The sequence below is a fragment of the Antechinus flavipes genome, chromosome 6 (genome assembly GCF_016432865.1).
Source record: "Antechinus flavipes isolate AdamAnt ecotype Samford, QLD, Australia chromosome 6, AdamAnt_v2, whole genome shotgun sequence".
Lineage (NCBI taxonomy): Eukaryota > Metazoa > Chordata > Mammalia > Dasyuromorphia > Dasyuridae > Antechinus > Antechinus flavipes.
Window position 1 is genome coordinate 76,105,158 of NC_067403.1, and position 23,022 is coordinate 76,128,179.

The 23,022-nt window shown below is 32.6% G+C and overlaps 1 protein-coding gene across 1 annotated transcript in view; it reads right to left on the reverse strand.

Annotated features, from left to right (window-relative positions):
• Positions 1-677: 677 nt before the first annotated feature.
• The window catches only part of IQCM (IQ motif containing M), a 371,357-nt gene continuing 349,012 nt past the window's right edge, over positions 678-23,022 (reverse strand). The window contains exon 8 of the mRNA XM_051964483.1: positions 678-983. Within this exon, the coding sequence (XP_051820443.1) occupies positions 871-983 (113 nt within the window). The 3' untranslated portion in view covers positions 678-870. The remainder of the gene's footprint in view (positions 984-23,022) is intronic.

Genomic DNA, 23,022 nt, shown 5'->3' on the forward strand with positions numbered 1-23,022 from the left:
CCCTTTTTATTATGATTTAGTCAAACTTTTGTTTATAGCTCAATGTTAGTCACTGCTATAACCCGTGGTGATGTGGTTAAACAAGGTGTCATGGGCTACTTTGGGAAGTGTGCCTGATACTCGTAGCTATATCTATACATTCTCTACTTTTGTTATTGATTTTTTGAAGTTATATTTGTTCAGTCATGTCTTACTTTATGAGCCCATGAACCATATTATCTATGTGATTTTCTTGGCAAAGATACTGGAATGTTCTGCCATTTCCTTTTCTGGTGGATAAGACAGAGATTAAGTACATCAGGATCACATAGCTAATTATTCCTAAAGCCACATTTGAACTCAGTTCTTCCAAACTCCAGCCCCAGCAGAAATTATGTGTAGGCTTCTACACATATTACTATGAATTAATCTTGTTAAATTTAACCTATCATTTAAGACTATTAGAATGTAACTAGACCTGAATTCTCTTATTCATTCAATTATTCATCCTACTTAATTATGTATGCCTTCAAATTTAAAAATGTGGGAGTTCTAGAGGAAGCTCATACTTCAGGTAAGAATTGAAAATGATTTCCAAGACCTTTCCTAATTCAAAGATAGTATGATGCTGATTTATGGCAAAACAAAATCAGCTGTCTAACAAGAGACTTTTTATGTTTTTAAAATTGTTACTTGCATTCACATTTATTGGTATGATAAAGCAGGTACATACATTTTATGGGAAACTATTAGATCTATGCTTAGATTTTCTTGTTCTTTTCTTCTTTGAGCCACCAGATTTGTCCATAATATGATCAGGATTGTTGTTTTCTCCACAAAAAGTCGATCCATCTCAATGAATTCAAAGAAAAAAGATACTCTTTCACCTGATTATTCATCTGGTGATTTGAAACGTATTTTCATTCTCCTCTCTCTCATGGATCTGGCTACTAATTTTCCAACAATCCGAATGTCAGCTTTCTTGATTACTGGGTGTCCAGAAACTTAAAAAAGAAAAAAAAAACAATAATTTTTATTAGAAATGAAGAATTCTGTCCAATGATATAAATACAGAAATGTTATCTATTCTGAGTATCTAACAGAAATTGGTAACCATTAGCAAATAGTTTACAGATTGGTTCAGTGATGGGGACCAACATCCCTCCTTCTCCCCTTAAGTGCAAAGGCAAGAGGAGTTGTTACAAAAGCAAGTAGTCCTGCTACCTCAGGCTTTTTACCCTTTCTTTCAGATCAGCAGGAGGTAAGGTCTCTGTTCCAACATAAGCTCTTTGAAGACAAATACTAGCTTAGATGTGAACCAACCAAAATATGAAAATAAAAGGAATATCAAATACCATGTTCCAAATTCTCAAGAGTTTCAATAAGTTAAATTCATTTACATGTTAAGGAGTCATTTATTAAGGAAGGTGATTTCAAGGATGCCTTATATTTCAGAAACAAAGCAAAATGCAGGCAATTCATATTAGTTTGTTGCTTATGAAGTCATGAATAGTTTAACAAATTTGTAAAAATATTTTAAAAATATAAAAAGAAAAAATTTTTAAACATTCATATTGATTGACCCAGTGATTCTATTGTTGGGTTGATGATACAAGGAAGTCATTTATTTATTACAGCAATAAAAGAATTTTCCAAGAAAATATTCATAGTGATTTTGTTGTTCCATTGTTCCAGTCATCATATTTGATTCTTTGTAACCCCATTTGGGATTTTCTTGGTAAAGATACTAGAGTGATAATTCCCTTCTCTGGCACATTTTACAAATGAGGAAACTGAGGCAAACAGGGTTAAATGACTTGCTCAAGATCACACAGCTACTAAGTGTCTGAGGTTATGAGGTTAAACTCATAAAAATGAATCTTGCTGATACCAAATCCAATACTTTATCTAGCTGCCTCATTCATGGTGGTACTATCTACAGTATAGCCCCCAAAATGGAAACAAACAGTCTATCTATAACCTTGGAAACTGCAGAACTAATTATGGCATATGAATATGAAGGAATATAGAGAATGCAGAGAAATGCTAGATGTATGAAGTAAGGCAGAGATAATCAAGAAGACTCAAAATAACAATATTCACAATAATTGCAATTATGTAAATTAAAGCAATTTTAAATGGTTATAAAACTTAATATTAGACAATGTAATTACAAACTTAGGAAGTATATATGTACATTCTATCTTTTAATAAACTATGCAAGTCCTCTAGCTTCTACCCAACTCACAATTACTCACGATCACTTTTAACATCACAATCATTTGGTTTTGCCTTTAGATCAATCATAAGCACATGACAAATCTATTAACTTTACTTTTGGGGGAGGAATCATAAAATGTACAATCAAATTATTCAAATAGAGATAGTTTGGAAAATCCCTAAATATCTTCAATGGTTAAATTAATTTATATTAAGATGTCAACTATCAAACAAGTTAAATTCAAGTGCATCATGTATTTTAGAAACTAAGCAAAATGATACTAGCTTATATTAGTTTGCCACTTTTAGAGGTTTTGAACAGCTTCAACAAGTTTGGAAAATATTTTAAACCTACAAAAAGAAAAATTGCAAAACTTTCATACATATTGAAACATTGATCCCACCACTGGTTGATGCCCTCAAGGTAATCATTGACAACAACAAAATAACTTTTCTATGTGAAAATATTCATTGTGGCACTATCCACAGTACACATAGGAAATATCTATGATATATGTATAAATGGTGTGTCTAAAATAATAAGCTGTTGAATAAATTATGGCATTTGAATATGATGGAATAAAAAGAATACAGAGAAATATTGGAAGGCTTATATGAAGTGATGCAGAGAGAAAAAAGAAAAATCAAAACAATAATATACATAATTACTAAAATTATATATATATACATATAAAAGTAATTAAATAATCACATAACTCAATATTAGACAATGAAGAAGTATAAATGTACCTATAGTTTAACATAGTAGAGAAGAACAAGGTATTACTATCCCTTACAATCAACCCTTTGTTGTTGGAATCCTTACAAACTGCTAACTCATTAGAGTTGATCTGATCTTACAAGAAGATGTTTTGGGCCAGAACCTGAAACAAGGTACTAAGTAGAACTAATTAGTACAATGCTTGTGTTTACACTTTTACTCATTGGAGTTTACAAGTTTGCCAGCTTCACAAAGTAAACTGTAACTTTGTGAGTTCACACCTCCCTTGAAGCTCTTTGGGCCAGAGAGCACTATGGGAGAAAACCCATAATCCCATTCTCTCAGAAGATTCAGATATAAGGCCAGTGAAGAGAGAGCTATTCAAGAATATATTCCACTTGGCTGACTGGTCGCAGAAGAGAGTTCAGCTGCATTGAAGAGGAGCACTCTGGTGCAGACACAGAGCACTTTGGGAGATTTCAGCGGAATTACTGCAGAAGCCCTCTCTCTGAGGCAAGGCAGAATATATTCCACTTGGCTGGCTGGTGGCAGAAGAAGAGTTTTCAGAGGATAAAGCTACGAGTGGAGAGTTCAGTGGACAAGATTCCAGATTCATCTTCATCTCACATCACTGTGGTTGGTGGCTGGGCCCCTGCACTTTCCCCACTGAGACCAAGCTGGTCTGAAAGACTCACCAGAAAGCTAGCCGAGCCCCAAGTGAAGGAGACAAGAGATTCATTCCATCTCTGTGCTGGTTGGAGGCTGAAGAAAGCAGAGACAGAGGCTGAAGGACAGAACCTTTGGATTTGGAGATATTCAGAGGGCCCTAAGCTAAACCGGCTGTGTTTTGAGAAGAACAAGAACTCCAACATTTGAACTCACCACACTTTATGTTAGATTAATCCATGGTAATCCATTAGTTTTACTTTTTGGGATGGCATGGTCCACAAAATACATTTAAGCTGATTCAAATAAAAATTATTTGGAATTAGTGAAATGACCCATGTTGTCCCTTTATTGGTTGGAATCAATAATAAATTATCTACAATCAGTTCCCAGCAAATCTGTTTCTTGTGAGAGCATGTAAAATAATTAGTGTCCAGTTTTTTGTTTGGGGTGATGTGTGTATGGGGGAGGTGTGGGTGGATCTGTGTGTAGGTGTGTAAATGTGTCTGTTTGCCTATAGAGAACTTTTGGATTGGTACCCATTATAGAAGGAAGAAATTGCTAAAATTGATATTGAAACAAGAAAGCAAAAGGATTAATAACCAAAACTCTAGAAATGAACAAACTTCAATCAACCAAGTGGAAATGTTTGAGTCAAGCTCTTTGGGATTGCTCATTACATATTTGCCAAATCAACTCAGGTACAAGAGCCAGCCTCCACCTCCCTATAACAGGCTGATATCTCATTCTGTTATACAGAGTACATATCATCAGAGGCATTAAGACCACCAAAGAGTTCTATGAATGGATTTATAGAGATTCATGAATTTGATTAGAGAGATAGACAGATGGACAGACAGATTACAAACTATTGCAATATAAACAATTTCCTTTGTATTCCTAATTATTTTATTTTATGATTTTTAAGGAATGCCAGAAAGAACTAAATTACAGTAGACTTCCAAAAAGACTCTATGATACACACACAAATATTAAGAACCCCTGGACTAGGTGATTCCTAAAAATCTCTCTTGGATCCAAAGACCTTGATTTTTATATACTAAATGTGAGATATTTTTTCTCTTCTATTTTTAATTGGAAGCAAGTTAATTTGTACTTTCTTTTATTTAGTTACATAATAGAAGACAAACTATTACTTTAACATTGTTTTGAATTTTCTCATATAATAAAATACAAACCCATAGGCTGTTATTTAAAATCCAATCTGATTCTGGCCAACTTTTCCATACTTTCTTTGAGTTATTCTTCTTCATTCATTTTGTATCTGACTAGAAAAGACTCCTGGCTCTTAGCCATAGCTTGTCCCCTCTCAACCATGCAGAATTTTTAACGCACCCTTTTTACCCTTCTAAGAGTCCTTCTTTTCCCTCTTTGTCAATGATTTGGCTAAAATCTATTAAATGCAATTTGCAGAGCCTGTAATCCTCCAATTAAAATTAATTGGGAAACATTTAACAAAATAATTAAACATATAATAAGATATAGATAATGTTAATATGTGATTTTATAAGCCAATTTGTTATCCACAGGGCTTAGTTGTCCCCATTTCTATTGAGTGTGATCCCACTAGTTTAGCTCCTCTTTCAAAGCTCAGTACTTATTCCATGAAGCTTTCCCTCATTCCTCCACCTGAATAGAGTGTGTTCCTTCAAATTTTCCTTGAGTTCTTTGAATCTCCATCCCCCCCCCCTTTTATTTTATTTAATACCATGCTTGCATTGTATTTCTCTTAGTAAGCAGAAAACTCCTTGAGGGCAGGAATTGTGTATTTGTTCATTTTCATAACCCTCAACTATCATTAAAGTACTCAATACATAGAGGATATTTCACAAATGTTTGTTGAAATGAATTAACAAGGCCCATAATTCCCCTGCTATGGTGAAGTGATACTTTACTCCTAGTTAATATGTGTCATATAACTTTAATTTTAATATGTGAAAAAATAGGAATTTATGTAAAATAATAAAAATATTTCACATGAAGCTAGAAATATATTACATATAACTTGCTATTCCTTTTAAATATATAATATGGTTATCACACAAATTTCTATTTTTTTTCCTTTCTCTTCCCTTTCTACCTTAGAAATGGCTGCCATTAAACACAAATGTAGGTAAAATTATTCTATACATCTTCTATTTGCCAGTTCTTTTTCTGGATGCAAATAGTATCTTTCTTCATCTCCTTTTAAAAATAAATCCTTGTTGATTTAGAGCTAGGATCATAATTCTGAGCTGGAAGACTTTTAGAGATCCTCTAGCCTTCCCCCTTCCTCTTCAAAGTTGTGACTTTTTCAAGGTTGCTCAATAGACAAGTGAGAATAAATGTTACTTCACTTGTTACTTTGGCCAGAGATAAAAAGACTAATAATGATATTAATGTGTGTGAAGTCATCTGGTTAGTGATCTAATGTAGAAACTCACTCTATCTATAGACCTCTGAAACCAGATTAAACCTTAGATTGTTTAAGAGATGCTAATATGTTCAAATACAAGACATGCAAATAAAGGTCTCCCAATTCCAAGGCCAGTCATATCCAAGTAAGCCATATTAGGCTAACTTTTTCATTTTTATTGAAGTTTCTTGTTTTTAAAACATATGCAAGGATAAATTTTTCAACACTGACCTTTGAAAAAACTTGTGTTCCAATTTTCCTTTCCTTCCCCCCACACTCCCTCCCCTAGATAACATGTAATCCAATATATGGTTTTATATATATATTATATTATATGTAATATAATTATATATATTATATTACATATAATATAATATATATATAACCATATATTGGATTACATATTATTGGATTATATATATATATATATATATATATAAATTCAAAATAGGAATACATATTTATATAATTATCTTACTGTGCATGAAAAATCAGATAAAAGTGAGAAACAAAATAAAATTAAAACAAACCACAACAAAAAGATTAAAATACTATGTTGTAATCCATCCTCAGTCCCGGCTCTCTAGGAGTAGATGGCTCTCATCATCATAATATTATTGGAACAGGATCAGGCTAACTTTCAATAATAATATTAACTAAAGTTTACATTTGTATAAGAAACAATTTAAAGCTTATAAAGTATTTGATGTCCATTATCTCATTTAATCATCATAGTCAACTTGTAAGATAGATGGATTTGAAATAGGTTTTAGAAATGGAATGGGCAGAATTAAATAAGTCATGAGTGGCAATAGGATGAAACTCCAGTTTGACCAACAGTGAACACAAAGACAAAAAGGAAAGAGAGCACAGAACATATTCAGAGGGCAGAGTAAGGCAGAATGGAATGTCAAAGTAAATGAACATTCGTTGAACTAAATCAAGTTGAATTGAACAGAATGGAACTGGATTGAAATGGAGGTGGAACAATTTTGAGAACTCTTAAACATAACTATGGATGTAATTGAATAGAGAAGGAAGTCCTTGGAGTTGAAGTTATCAATGTCTAAGGATAGAGTAGAGGGAAAAATGAGACAAGTAACTAAAGTTACCAAAATAATTGAATGTCATGAAGGTTGGCAGGTGAGAACAAAAGAGAAGAATATAAAAGGTGGTACAAATGAATTGCTAGGATGCTGGAAAAGGAAAGAGATGGTTGTTACAGAGAAACAGTATGGAAGCCAGGTAGCATCAAAGTTTGTGCTAAACCATATACATTTAGGGAGCTTGGTAAACTGCTTCAGCTTGGAAGGTTCCAAAGGACAGTTTGACTTTTTTTAGGAAAAAAGGAAAAGTCACAATTTGTTTAAGCAAGGAAATAGAAGAAATTGTTGAAAATGGTAGGAAAATTGGTATATAATTTTTCTCAATCCCACTTTCATCCCCTTCAGTAATCAAACATTGATTGTATTGGTTATTATTGGTTATAATTCTTTTCATGACTCATCATGGAGTTGAAGCTAGTTACCAGCAGTTATGGCAGTGGAGTTCAAGAAGAGATGCTACCCTTCTCTACCTCCTGAGACTTGATTGTGTATTTTCAGTGTGATCATTTTTATCTCAGAAATTGACAATAGCTACAAATCACAACTTGATTCATTGTTTTCTTGATTGTCATCTTACATTTAAGAAAGTGATGCTAATGCAGATCAAATTTAAAGATGGGGGGAGTGTGTGTGTGTGTGTGTGTGTGTGTGTGTGTGTGTGTGTGTGAATTCCCCAAGAAAGCTCAGTTATTAAACATTTACCAGCACACTGATATGAAGGTTGCAGGAATGTGATAGAAAACTCGGAGAATGAAGATATCAGAAGACTTCAAAGTCTAGTGACGTTAGGATGGTGGTGGTGATAGTGATGATAACCAACATTAATGTAATGTTTTAAGATTTTCAAAGTGTTTTACATCCATTTTCTCATTTAGGTTTCATAATACTCCAACCAATATCTAAAAACCTTGCGTATCCAACTCATATGTATATCATTCAAGGACTAGTGTAGCTAAGCACAGGAAATCTCAAGATTATCTGAGGTTGATCACAAAGATAATGTCCATATTTATAAGAAGTGAAGTAACTTGGTTCATAAATATTTAAATAATTTCAGTAAAAATTACAGATCTGCATGGAATTAGGACTACAAAAAATATGAAATGAAATTGTGGCATGTATTACCAAATTTTTAGGAGCAGAGTTAGACAACATCAAAGGGGAACAATATCAAAATTGAAAAGAAAGATGGAGGAGAGATTGCTCCTAGTAATAAATGCACATAAAATGATAGCTATATTATTGTGAGGCTGATTGGTTAGTTGTTGTCCTTCATTCTCAAAGAGGATCAGAATGACATCCCTATGTTAAAGTAGAGTTACAATGTGTCTGACTAGCTGGTCAGATCAATATGACCTTGCATTTTCTGCCACAGGTCAGACACAAATAGTCCCTATGAACATTTGGGACAGCTTCTCTAACTGTGGATCTCATGTTTGTTCTGAGCTAATTCAATTCTACTTTGCTCATAGAGTACAGCACCTTCTCTAATGAGGGCAAACTTGGCGTGACACTGGCTTTATCCCTATTTTACAGAGTGAAAAAAATCAAACTCAGAATTTAAGCAACTTTTTATCAAGAAATATATAACATATAACATAATATATAGCCAGGAAATCTTCACTTAGGTATGGAGAGAAAGAATATATTGCACTGTCTTCTGGAAAACAAAATAATTTTACCCCTATAGAGAGGAAGGGATATTTATACCAGCTTCAATAAAAAGAATCAAAAGGAGATGGGCACAGTTTGGCCAGTTTCAAGGTCTTAGAATACACAGAGAAAAATAAAAGTGCTGAGCTTTCAACTTTAAGTACTTCTTAGATGTTATAGGAAAGCTGATGAAGTAGGAAGATAGCAAGTGTTGTTTCAGGAAGAAATAGATGAAGATAAGAAGCTGGATTTCAGATAAAAATCACAATAGCAGTTTACATTTCCCAATGCTTTAAATTTTATAGAGTATTTTATCCAGAACTCTGTAGAGAAATAAATAATCCAAGTATTTTTATTTACATATTATAGATAAGAAAATTAATATTCAGAGAGAGTGTTACAAAAATTTTTCCAAAATCATATGGCTAGTGTCAGAACTGAGACTCAAATACAGATCTTTTGACACCCAGGGATACCACAGCAAGAATGGCCTAAAATGGACAAGACATTTTCTGAGGTTCAGAGAGAAGAAAAAAGGAGGAGACAGAAAAAAAAAAGAGGAATTGAAAAATTACGAGTAGGGAAAAGGAGCTTTATTATTTATATATGTATTATATATTATCTTAATGAAGATAATATGCATATTCTAAATATATATTGAATGGCAAAACAATGAGTAAATGGATGAATGAAAAGCCAATTATCATTAAGAAATAGGAGTTTGGACAAGTGACAGGGTGTATACTGTGAGAAGGAGACATGAGATAACACAGAAGTTAAATTGGAAAGGGAAGAAAAAGATGACTCCATGGCTAGAAACTGGAAAATGAATGGGTGCCCATTAATTGGAGAATGGTTGAATAAATTGTGGCATATGAATGTTATGTAATATTATTGTTCTGTAAGAAATGACCAGCAGGATGAATACAGAGAGGCTTGGTGAGACTTACATGAACTGATGCTAAGTGAAATGAGCAAAACCAGGAGATCATTATATTCCTCAACAACGATACTGTATGAAGATGTATTCTGATGGAAGTGGATCTCTTCGACAAAGAGATCTAACTCAGTTTCAATTGATCAAGGATGGACAGAAGCAACTATACCCAAAGAAAGAAGACTGGGAAATGAATATAAACTGCTTGCATTTTTGTTTTTCTTTCCAGGTTATTTTTACCTTCTAAATCCAATTCTCCCTGTGCAACCAGAGAACTGTTTGGTTCTGCACACATATATTGTATCTAGGATATACTGTGACATATTTAACTTGTATAGGACTGCTTGCAATCTGGGGGAGGAGGTGAAGGGAGGGAGGGGAAAAGTCGGAATAGAAGTGAGTGCAAGGGATAATGTTATTTAAAAATTACCCAGGCATGGGCTCTGTCAATAAAAAGTTATAATAAAAAAGAGAGAGAGAGAGAGAGATGACTCCAAAGAAGGAGGGATTATAAAGCGGCCTTTAAAGCATTGAAGTCTTCAGCTCTGAGGCCCCTTTATCTAAAAAGAGAAGAGATAATTGGAAGGACCTATCATGATGAATGAATTGATAAATAGAGGACTTCAATACAAAAGGAACTCTACCAATCTTGAATTCATCTTTATCTAGCCTGATAAATTCAAAGATTGCTAGGGCCTACATGTCTTAGATACTTTGGTACAAATGAAAGGGAAAGTGTCTAGTTCCTTGCTCTCTTCATAATAAATGAGGCTTTTTCTGACCATTTTGAAGTCATCTGGTTCAGTATAACATTCTAGATAGAACTTCTCTCTCTTAGTAAGTATACAATGATTTTAAATTATATTTATACATACAAATATGAATGCATACATACATATATGTACACACATATTTATGTCTAACAAAACTATATCTCTGAAAGTGTGTAGAGGGAAGAAAAACAAAGAACAAAAAGACAGTTGCATGATAATTTCATTATATATTTAAAGGACCAGCAAGTTTTACATAATAGACTTGTAGTTTCATATGCAAGCATCTTTTTCTTTTTGTAATTCTACTGTGTCATGGAAATGTTTGTGCTATTTCATAAATTAAAAATGAAATATTTTAAAAAGAAATCTAAGGACATTTTGATGGCATAGCAGACAGAGTACCAGGCCTGAAGTTAGGAGGACCAGAGTTCAAATCTAGCCTCAGACATTTAACACTTACTAGTTGTATAAATCTGGACAAGTAACCTAACCCCAATTACCTTGGGGAAAAAAGAATTTTTAAAACTTACTATTTTCAAAAAGATCAAACCCAAATGAACTATGATACATAACAATAATGGGATAGCCACAGCATCCATAATTTCCATTCCCTTTGTCTACCAGATCACTGTATGTGTTATCAATAAACCTTGCATCTACATTAAAAGATCTTTAGGATGACTCATAAATTCAGATTTAGAAGGAAGTTTAAAAGCCATCTAGTCAAACTCTTTCATTTTACATATGAGGAACCAAAGCCCAGAGAATTTAAGTGACACATGATAAAGTGCATATGCAACTGGTCTTCAACTCCTATTTTGAGTTCCCTGACATCTCAAACTTGCCTAGTGCAAGCTTTGGTTAAATTAAAGTAGCTAAGTGAAATTCCAATAGCAAAAGAGTTCTAATGATCAGAGATATTGCCTATAAAACAAGGAGAGAAAAGAAACTATACACTCTGCAACATTATATGGTATGTGGTGTAGTAACCAGGGATGGACTCTGAGACAATTCTTTTGTATATGAACGAAATGCTTTTGATGTTTGTTCTGCTCTGAACAGGGGTGAAAAACATTCAAAAGGAAAGCAAAGTGACAAGTAAAATTGTTGCTTAACAAACCTAAGGTGATAAAATAAACCCATACAAATCATCAGCATTTCTAATATATTTCAGACAAAACCCATCAGCAAGAGATAAAAAGAGGAATCCCAGTAAAAATCACTGTAGACAAAATAAAATACTTGGGGGGTCTACCTACTAAGATAAACCCAAGAACTATATGAACAATTATAAAACACTTCTCACACAATTAAAGTCAGATCTAAACAATTGGAAAAATATCAGTTCCTCATGGTTAGACAAAGCTAATATAATACAAATGACAATTCTACCTAAATTGATCTATTTTTTCAGTGCCATACCAATCAAACTGCCAAAAATTATTTTATAAAAATAGAAAAAATAATACAAAATTCATCTGGAAGAACAAAAGATCAAGAATATCAAGAGAATTAATGAAAAACAAAGGATTGAGGCTTAGCAGTACCAGATTTAAAACTATATTGTAAAACAGCAATCATCAAAATCATTTGATACTAGGTAAGAAATAGAGTGGTGGATCAGTGGAATAGATTAAATACATATGATACAATAATCAAGACCTATAGTAATCTAGTAGTTGATAAACTCCCAGCCTCCAATTTCTGAAAATAAGAACTCACTATTTGACAAAAATTGCTGGGAAAACTGGAAAATAACATATCAGAAACTTGACATAGACCTACATCTCACATCCTATTCCAAAACAAGATCAAAATGGATGCCTGATTTGGGCATAAAGAATGATACTATAAACAAATTAGGAGAGCAAGGGATAGTTTGCTTATCAGATCTTTGGAGAAGGGAGGAATTTATGACCAAAGAATAACTAGAGAACATTATGAAAGGAAAATGGACAACTTTGATGGCATTAAATTAAAAAGTTTTTGCCAAACAAAACCAACAGAAACAAGATCAAAAAAGAAAGTACAAAGCTGGGGAAAATCTTGATAGCCAGTATTTCTGATAAGGTCGTGCTCCTAAAATATATAAAGAATTATGTCAAATTTATAAGAATACAAGTCATTCCCAATTGAAAAATGATCAAAGCATATGAACAGACAATTTTCAGATGACAAAATTAAAGCCTTATATAATTATGTGAAAAAATGCTCTAAATAGATATTGATTAGAGAAATGCAAATTAAAACAACTTTGAGGTACTACCTCACATCTCTCAGATTGGCTAAGGTGATAGGAAAAGAGACTGATAAATGTTGGAAGAGATGTGGGAAAACTGGGATACTAATTCCTTGTTGGTGAAGTTGTGAACTGATCCAACCATTCTGGAGAGCAACTTGTAATGATGCCCAAAGGCCTATAAAACTGTACATATCCTTTGACCCAGCAGTGCCTGTATTCCAAGGAAATATTATAGGGAAAAGGACCCACATGTGCAAAAAAAAAAAAAAAAAAAGTGCAAAAAGGGATCCACATGATGCTCATTAATTGGGAAATGACTGGACAAGTTGTGTATATGAAGATAATGGAATGTTAATGTTCTATAAAAAATGATGAATGAAAGGCCTAAACAATTTATACAAGCTGATGCTGAGCAAAACAAGCAGAACCAGGAATACACTGTACACAATAACAGCAAGAATGTGTGATGATGACTTGGTTTTTCTCAGTATTTCAGTTACCCAAAGCAATCCTAATAGACTTTGGACAGAAAATGCCATCTGCATCCAGAAAAAGAACTGAGACTGAATGTAAATCAGCACATGCTATGTTCACTTTTTTTTATCTCTTCCATGGTTTTTCCCTTTTGCTCTGATTTTTCTCTCCTGACATGATTCATAAAGTAATGTGTATTAAAAATAAAAAATATATTGATCCCCAAAAATAAAAAAATTGGGGGAAAAAACCAAGGTAAATGTTAGAAAAATGAGTTCTGAGTTTATTTTTTGTTTGTTGTGGTTTTTTAATCATGAATATGGGTTGGAATTGATGAGAGGATCAGGCTTCAGAGACTACAATAACAATAACTTGCAAGAAGTAAGTATAAAAATAGAATCCTTGAAAGATATCATTAAATGGAGAAGGTTTTGTCAGATACCCAAAAAAAAGCTAATTAATACAACTTTCTTGATAGGTTGATACATTCATAAATTTTAATAGAGGCAGAGGAAGGCTATCTTATTATATACAGCAGCCCACCTAGTCATACAGAGGAAAGCTAATTACTCTTATAGAGAAAGGATATGTCATCATTATTAGGCTGATTTTCTGTGAAGGATTTATTAAAGGAGGTAAACAGAAGTCACACAGGATGAAATAACATTGGTAGCTTCTGATTTGGACCTTTGTAGAGAGCTTTATTACTGAGGCAATCATAGGTCCATTGTACTCCAAAAGGTCCTTATCCATCAAAAACTAAGACATGAGGAATCCCCATATTATATCTATGAAATCCCAAATACCTTTGAGAATTTAGCAAAGAAGTTCCTGGAATTAGAGCAGTCTTACAGAATAAACAGTTGACTACATTAACCTCAATATAACATTAATGCACCTATATACCAAAACAATATTTTTAATAGATAATGACATGATCTCCAATATATACTCTTGCTATTGTTCAGTTATTTCTATCATGTCTAAGTCTTTATGACACAATTTGGGGTTTTCTTAGCAAAGATACTGGAGTGATTTCCTTCCAATTCATTTTGCAGATGAGGAAACTGAAGCAAACAAGAATCACTTAACTATTCAATGTTTGAGATCATATTTGAACTCAGGTTTCCCTGATTCAAAGTCTGGAGCTCTATCCACTGCATAACTTAGCTTCTCCACTAACATATATGCCAAATACATATAGCCAAATGTACATAACATGTATAATATCCAAAGAACATATGATAAAAAGCTTTCAAAATATAGAAATATGCAGAAGAAATTAACCACATCGAAACACGATGAGACTCATATTATTTCCACCATATTATTTATTACTGAAGCTATTCAAAAGATATTGTCAGTAAGCCAAGATAAAATGAGTTTCCCTCTTAACACTTTTATTTGATTCTCAAAAAAAAAAATCTGCTATTCACCACCTAAATTTATGCAAGGTTCTACAGAACACTAAATAGAGAAGAATAAGACTGGATATTGAGTTATGCCTCTCTTATTTCTAAAGGAATTAAATTGAAAAGATGAGAACCCATTGATAATGAAAATAAAATCCTAAATTTATAAGGCATTTTAAGATTTTCAAAATCATATAATATATGCATATATGTATGTTTATGTGTATGTGCATGTGCTTCAAGGAAGAAAATAGAGACAAAACAAACACTGGCTAAAAATATAAACTCTAAAAAATCTTATGCAAAATTAAGATAACTCTGAGGTAGGACTATATACACTTCTCATATTGGCTAAGATGATAGGAAAAGATAATGATCAATGTTGGAGGGGATGTGAGAAAACTGGGACATTGATATATTGTGGTGGAATTGTGAACAGATTCAACCATTCTGGAGAACAATTTTGAACTTTGCTCAAAAAGCTTTCAAACTGTGCATACCCTTTGATCCAGTAGTGTTTCTACTGGGCTTATATCCCAAAGAGATATTAAATGTTTGTGGCAGCTCTTTTTGTAGTGACAAGGAACTGGAAACTGAGTGAATGCCCATCAATTGGAGAATGGCTGAATAAGTTAAGGTATGTAAATGTTATGGAATATTATTATTCTGTAAGAAATGAAAAATTAGGAAAAAAACATTAAATATCTTCTTGGAAAAACAATAGACCTGGAAAATAGATCTAGAAGAGATAATCTGAGGATTACTGGACTTCATGAAAATTAAAAAGCCTAGACACTATTTTTCCAGGAAGTTATCAAAGAGAACTACCTAGATATTATAGAAACAGAGAGTAAAATAGACATTGGAAGAATTCATTGATCACCTACTGAAACAGACCCCAAAATCAAAACTCTAAGAAATATTGTGGCTAAATTCCAGATCAGACCAAGGAAAAAGTACAACAAGCAGCTAGGAAAAACAATTCAAATATAGAGGAGCCACAATAAGGATTACTCAGGATTTAGCAGCTTCCACATTAAATGATCGAAAGATTGGGAATCTGATATTCCAAAAGGCTAAAGAACTTGGTATGCAGCCAAGAATAACTTACCCAGCCAAAATGTGCGGCTTTTTTTTTCAGGAAAAAAAGATAGACATTTAATGAAATAGGTGAATTTCATCTATTTCTGATGAAAAAAAAAACTAAACTAAACAAAAAGTTTGATCTCCAAATATAGGACTCAAGAGAAACATAAAAATGTAAAAAGAAATCTTGGGAATTGTATTTCTGTTATGAATATACATAAAGAACACATGCATAATTTGCTTTTACAGTTATAATATAAAAAGAAACTAGAGGTAGAAAGGAAATTGTACAAGAAAAAGGTTAAGTGGAGGTACTACATCTCACAAAGAGGCAAAGGAAACTTACTATATCTGAGGAAAAGAAGGGAAGGGGATGAACATAGTGTGTATCTTACTCTCACCAGAATTGGCTTAAAGAGAAAAATATTAGACATATTCAATTTACAGAGGAACTTCTCCCACCTCATTGAAAAATGGGAGAAAAAAGTGAAAAGGGCAGGACTAAATTAAGCAGAATGGAATACGGAAATTGTGAGGAAAGGGGGTAAGAAAAGGGGAGGAACTCTAAGGTGGAGGGAAGGATCCTAAAAAGGGAGAGCTGTGAGAGGCAAATAAGAAAGAAGTCAAAGAGGTAAATACAATAATAGAAAAGTTAGATATGATAAATCTCTGGAGAAAACTGAATGGAGACAGAAAGGGGTATACTTTCTTCTCAGCAGTTCATGGAACCTATACAAAAATTAACCATATATTAGGACATAAAAACCTCAAATTCAAATGCAGAAAGGCAGAAATAGTAAATGCATCCTTTTCAGATCACGATGCAATGAAAATTACATTCAATAAAAAGTCAGGGGAAAATAGAAAAAAAAAAAATGGAAACTAAATAATCTCATCCTAAAGAATGATTCAGTGAAACAGCAAATCATAGGCATAATTAATAACTTTACCCAAGAAAATGACAATGATGAAATGTTATATCAAAATGTGTGGGATGCAGCCAAAGCAGTAATAAGGGGAAATTTTGTATCTCTAGAGGCCTTCTTGCATAAAATAGAGACAGAGAAAGTCAATGAATTGGGCTTGTAACTAAAAAAGCTAGAAAAGGAACAAATTAACACCTCTCCCCCCCAGTCAAACACTAAACTTGAAATTCTAAAAATAAGAGATTAATTAAATTGAAAGTAAAAAACTATTGAATTAATAAATAAAACTAAGAGTTGATTTTATGAAAAAACCAACAAAATAGCTAAATCCTTAGTAAATTTGATTTAAAAAAGGAAAGAGGAAATTAAAATTGTTAGTCTTAAAAATGAAAAGGGAGAACTTTTCACCAATGAAAAGGAAATTAGAGCAATAATAAGGAGTTACTTTGCCCAACTTTATGCCAATAAATTCGATAACTTAAATGAAATGGAAGAATATCTTCAAAAATATAGCTTGCCCAGATTAACAGAGGAAGAAGTAAATGGATTAGACAGTCCCATTTTAGAAAAAGAAATAAAACAAGCTATTAATCAACTCATTAAGAAAAAATTCCCAGGACCAGATGGATTTACATGTGAATTCTATCAAACATTTAAAGAACAATTAACTCCAATGCTAAATAAACTATTTGAAAAATAGGGATTGAAGGAGTTCTATCAAACTCCTTTTATGATACAGACATGGTACTCATACCTAAATCAGATAGGTTGAAAACAGAGAAAGAAAATTATAGACCAATCTCCCTAATGAATATTGATGCAAAAATCTTAAATAAAATATTAGCAAAAAGATTACAGAAAATCATCCCCAGAATAATACATCATGACCAAGTAGGATTTATACCAGGAATGCAGGGCTGGTTCAATATTAGGAAAACTATTAGCATAATTGACTATATCAATAACCAAACTAACAAAAACCATATGATCATCTCAATAGATGCAGAAAAAGCATTTGATAAAATTCAACATCCATTCCTAATAAAAACACTTGAGAGTATAGGAATAAATGGACTTTTCCTTAAAATCATCAGGAGTATCTATTTAAAACCATCATTAACCATCATATGTAATGGGGATAAGCTGGAACCATTCCCAGTAAGATCAGGAGTGAAACAAGGTTGCCCACTACCACAATTACTATTCAATATTGCATTACAAATGCTAGTTTCAACAATAAGAGTTAAGAAAGAGATCAAAGGAATTAAGAGTAGGTAATGAGGAAACCAATTTATCACTCTTTGCAGATGATATGATGGTATACTTAAGAGAACCCCAGAGATTCTACTAAAAAGCTAACTTTAGCAAAGTTGCAGGATACAAAATAAATCCACATAAATCCTCAGCATTTTTATATATCACCAACAAAACCCAATAACAAGAGATACAAAGAGAAATTCCATTCAAAATAACTGTTGATAGCATAAAATATTTGGAAATATATCTACCAAAGGAAACTCAGGAATTATATGAGCAAAATTACAAAACACTTTCCACACAAATAAAATCAGATTTAAACAATTGGAAAAATATTAAATGCTCTTGGATAGGCCAAGCCAATATAATAATGATGATAATACTCCCTAAACTAATCTATTTATTTAGTGCTATACCAATCAGACTCCCAAGAAATTATTTTAATGATTTAGAAAAAATAACAACAAAATTCATATGGAAGAACAAAAGGTCAAGAATTTCAAGGGAACTATTGAAAAAAGCAATCAAATGAAGGCAGCCTAGCTGTACTTGATTTAAAACTATATTATAAAGCAATGGTCACCAAAACCATTTGGTGTTGGCTAAGAAATAGACTAGTTGATCAGTGGAATAGGTCACAGGACAAAACAGTCAATAACTATAGAAATCTAGCATTTCAAAAACCCAAAGATCCTAAATTTTGGGATAAGAATTCACTATATGACAAAACTGCTGGGAAAATTGGAAATTAGTATGATAGAAACTAGGCATGGACCCACAGTTAACACTGTACACCAAGATAAGATCAAAATGGGTTCATGATATAGGCATAAAGAATGAGATTATAAATAAATTAGAGGAACATAGGATAGTTAACCTCTCAGACTTGTGGAAGAAGAAGGAATTTGTGACCAAAGAAGAACTAGAGATCATTATTGATCACAAAATAGAAAATTTTAATTATATCAAATTTAAAAGCTTTTATACAAACAAAACTAATGCAAATAAGATTAGAGGGGAAGCAATGAACTGGGAAATATTTTTACAGTTAAAGGTTTGGATAAACGCCTCATTTCCAAAATATATAGAGAATTAACTCTAATTTATAAGAAATCAAGCCATTCTCTAATTGATAAATGGTCAAAGTTTATGAACAGACAATTTTCAAATGATGAAATTGAAACTATTTCTACTCATCTAAAAAGGTTTCCCAAATCACTATTGATCAGAGAAATGCAAATTAAGACAACTCTGAGATACTACTACACACCTGTCAGACTGGTTAAGATGACAGGAAAAGATAATGACAAATTGTGAAGGGGATGCAGGAAAATTGGGACACTGATGCATTGTTGATGGAGTTGTGAATGGATCCAACCATTCTGGAGAGTAATTTGGAATTATGCTCAAAACGTTATCAAACTGTGCACCCCCTTTGATCTAGCAATGTTACTACTGGGTTTATATCCCAAAAAGATACTAAAGAAGGAAAAGGGACCTGTATGTGCCAAAATGTTTGTGGCAGCCCTTTTTGTGGTGGCTAGAAACTGGAAAATGAATGGATGTCCATCAATTGGAGAATGGTTGGGTAAATTGTGGTATATGAATGTTATGGAATATTACTGTTCTGTAAGAAATGACCAGCAGGATAAATACAGAGAGGCTTGGAAAGACTTACATGAGCTGATGCTGAGTGAAATGAGCAGAACCAGGAGATCATTAGACACTTCAACAATAATACTATATGAGGATGTATTCTGATGGAAGTGGATATCTTTGACAAAGAGAAGATCCAATTCAGTTCCAATTGATCAATAATGGACAGAATCAGCTACACTCAGAGAAGGAACACTGGGAAATGATTGTGGACTACTTGCATTTTTGTTTTTCTTCCCAGGTTATTTTTTACCTTCTGAATCCAATTATTCTTGTATAACAAGAGAACTGTACAGATCCTCACACATATATTGTATCTAAGATATATTTTAACATGTTTAACATGTATGAGACTGCCTGCCATTTAGGGGAGGGGGTGAAGGGAGGGAAGGGAGAAGTTGGAACAGAAGTGAGTGCAAAAGACAATGTTGTAAAAATTACCCATGCAGATGTTCTATCAATAAAAAGCTATAATTAAAAAAAAAAGCTTCCATTTAAAAAATAAAATAAAATTTTACCTTAGATACTTTTAAAAAATCTTATGCTAAAGAATGGAAGACAGTTACGAGTGGGATTATCATAGTAGTAAAGGATAAAACCTCTTTAGAGAAAGATTAGCAAAAAATTCAACTACATAAAATTACCCAAGGGCATTTAAGGATGAAAATGGAAAAAATATTATCAGAAGAAAAAATCTAAGACATAAAAATAATTTAAAATACTTTCCCCAACAAGGATAGCAGTCCTACTACATTGGATCCTAACATCACAGTATACTTACACTAATTGAGGAAACAGAAATGGAAATTAATAACAGCTAATAATCACTGGCATTTATATAGCATTTCAAAGTTTGGGAAATGCATAAATATATTATCTCATTTGATCCTACCATGGGAAAGGGGTTATTATTATCTCCATTTTACATATGAATTTAAATTGGAACTGAAACTGAGAATGGATTAGTGAGTTGTATTAGTGTCACAATTAGTTAATCACACAACTAGTAAGTGAAACAGAATTTCAGTTCAGATCATCCTGATTCTTAGTCCAACATTTTCTTCACTGTGTTACCTAACACTAGATAGAACAAAGATAACGAAATAAGCCAGATTGAACCAAATGTAAAAATAAGAAGGCGAAATAATTGTGAAGGCTTTGAGGGAACAATATGCAAAATATCTAATAGAGGCATAAGCATGAAAAAATGTCAGGCCTTATTAATACTAATGAATACTTATTAATATTATTAATGCTAAATTAATGCTTATTGATACTAAAAAGATTGATAATATCAATAACTACTAACCTATTTGACTACAATTCCATTTATACAAAATCTTTGTAAGTCATCTATCATTTTAAGGTAAAGTATCTATCACAAACAAAAGAATAGTTAATGAGAATATTGGTATGGAACAATATTCCACAATATTCAAGGAACCACATTTATACCAATTCATAATTTTCATAAGATGAAAACACTAAGTCTATGTCCTGATTATTCCAAATAAGGAAGTCTATGAAGTGGTCTCATTATTTGAAATAGCATTATTTAAAGTTTTCATTACATATAAAATATGTTAATTGGTTCTAACCCAATACAAATATAACATGAAAATTTGAATAATGTGACCACTTTATAGGATTCATTAGTCACACTAATCAGGATCCAGATGTACAGGATCACATGGTGTTTGTTGTTTAGGGGTCTTCTATATCCCATGGGCACTAGTCAAATTTCTTGGGTAAAACTGTTTTGCAGGAATAAAGGAGAGGAAAATGGGTAGGGCTTATACAGAATCAATTCCAGGTCAAATAGGTAATTCTTTCTGAAATAAACATTGTGCCATCCAATTCTTATATTTTCATATGGGAATAATTTAGACACTTTAAGAATCTATATCTTTGTTAATATGTTTGACCATAGAATTAGTATATAAGCTTTGGATAAGTCATTTAGTCTAGAGTAGGTCCCTTGCAGTTTTATAATTCAATGAATGTTACTATTTCCAATATGAGAAAAACTTTGAGGAGCTATCCACATTTGAAAAACCAGCAGAGATCCATGGAGGTTTGGGGTAAAGAAGAGAAATTGAGGAGAAGAGTTAGCTCCAAAAGTAAAGGAATAAAGGAGCAAGAGGTCCCAGTCTATGCAATGAATGAATCAAATTGAAAAAAAAAAAATGCTACCTGTACTAATTTAAACTTAACTGAACATCCCATTCCTCTGAATTCTTGCCTTATCTTATATTGCTTTTGCTGTTTTGAAAAAAATAAAACTGCTTTCCAAACAAAAAAATGAAAATAAATTAGATTGCCCAAAACTGCAAAAAAAAAAAAAAAAAATGATCTGAGTCTTTTATCTAATGGAAGATTATTATACTCATTTTCATTCACTTTGAGTTCTTGGCACTCTAAAATCCTTTCTGAAATAGTCAAAGAAATATCTATAAATATTTTGGATTCTGTAACATTGCCTCAATTTCAATCATTTCCATTTCATGTGATCTGGCTAAATTGTCCCCTTCCCCCCTCTCTCTCACTGTCCACTTTCCCCATCATCCACACACAGAGGAGACAGGTATGTTAGAACTAATGATGGGAATACAAGCACAACACTCTCTCCCTTCGACAACCAAACTCTACAAATTTCTTTGGCCATAAATAACTGGGTTGCTCGTGTTTGTTACATTTAAAAGGTATCTTTTCCCACCAAGATCAAAATTAGTTCTATTCTTTGGATGATACCAACTTTTGAATTTTGCCTATATTCTAGAAAAGAGTTAGGACTTTCTAGACCTACAAAATGGGCTGCTTTGCCTTTCACATATCAGAGTAGAAAGATGAAAATGGAGTGATTAAAAGAGAGCTGATGGCAATGGATAGTTTTAATATTTGTCAACAAATTCCATCTGGTTAGACTGAAGCAATGCACATCTATATTTCTGGAGATTTTGAATTATACTTATTTTCCATTGTATCATTCCTAATCAATATGATCCTATGTTGCCAGTGGATAGAAGATACAATCACAGTATGGTTCTTTACAATGTTGACTTGGGACATCTATTCATTCTCCTCACCCATTATCCTTCACATCCTTTCTCATTCTTTTTCATTAAACCAGTTTAACAAGAGAGGGTCCTGAGGCATATTATCTTTTTTTTTACTCTGTTTAAATATTTGTGGTACTTTTCAGGATCAAGAGCATCTAAATCAAAGGACTCCCTTGCTCTTTGAATTAATTTAAAGCTTATCTAAAGAAATATGTCCCTAATTTAAAATGGTTTTCTTTTCTGTTTCATATATTAGGCTTATTTGAAGAATGTTCCCAAGATTATACAACCTGGATATTTCTGAAATCAACTGTGCCCATCCATTCTTACCTACAGATAAAGGTAATACCACCCTATTACCAGTTGTTGTTGTTCAGACATTTTTAGTATGTATAATTCTTCATGATTCCAGTTGAGATTTTCTTGACAAAGATATTAA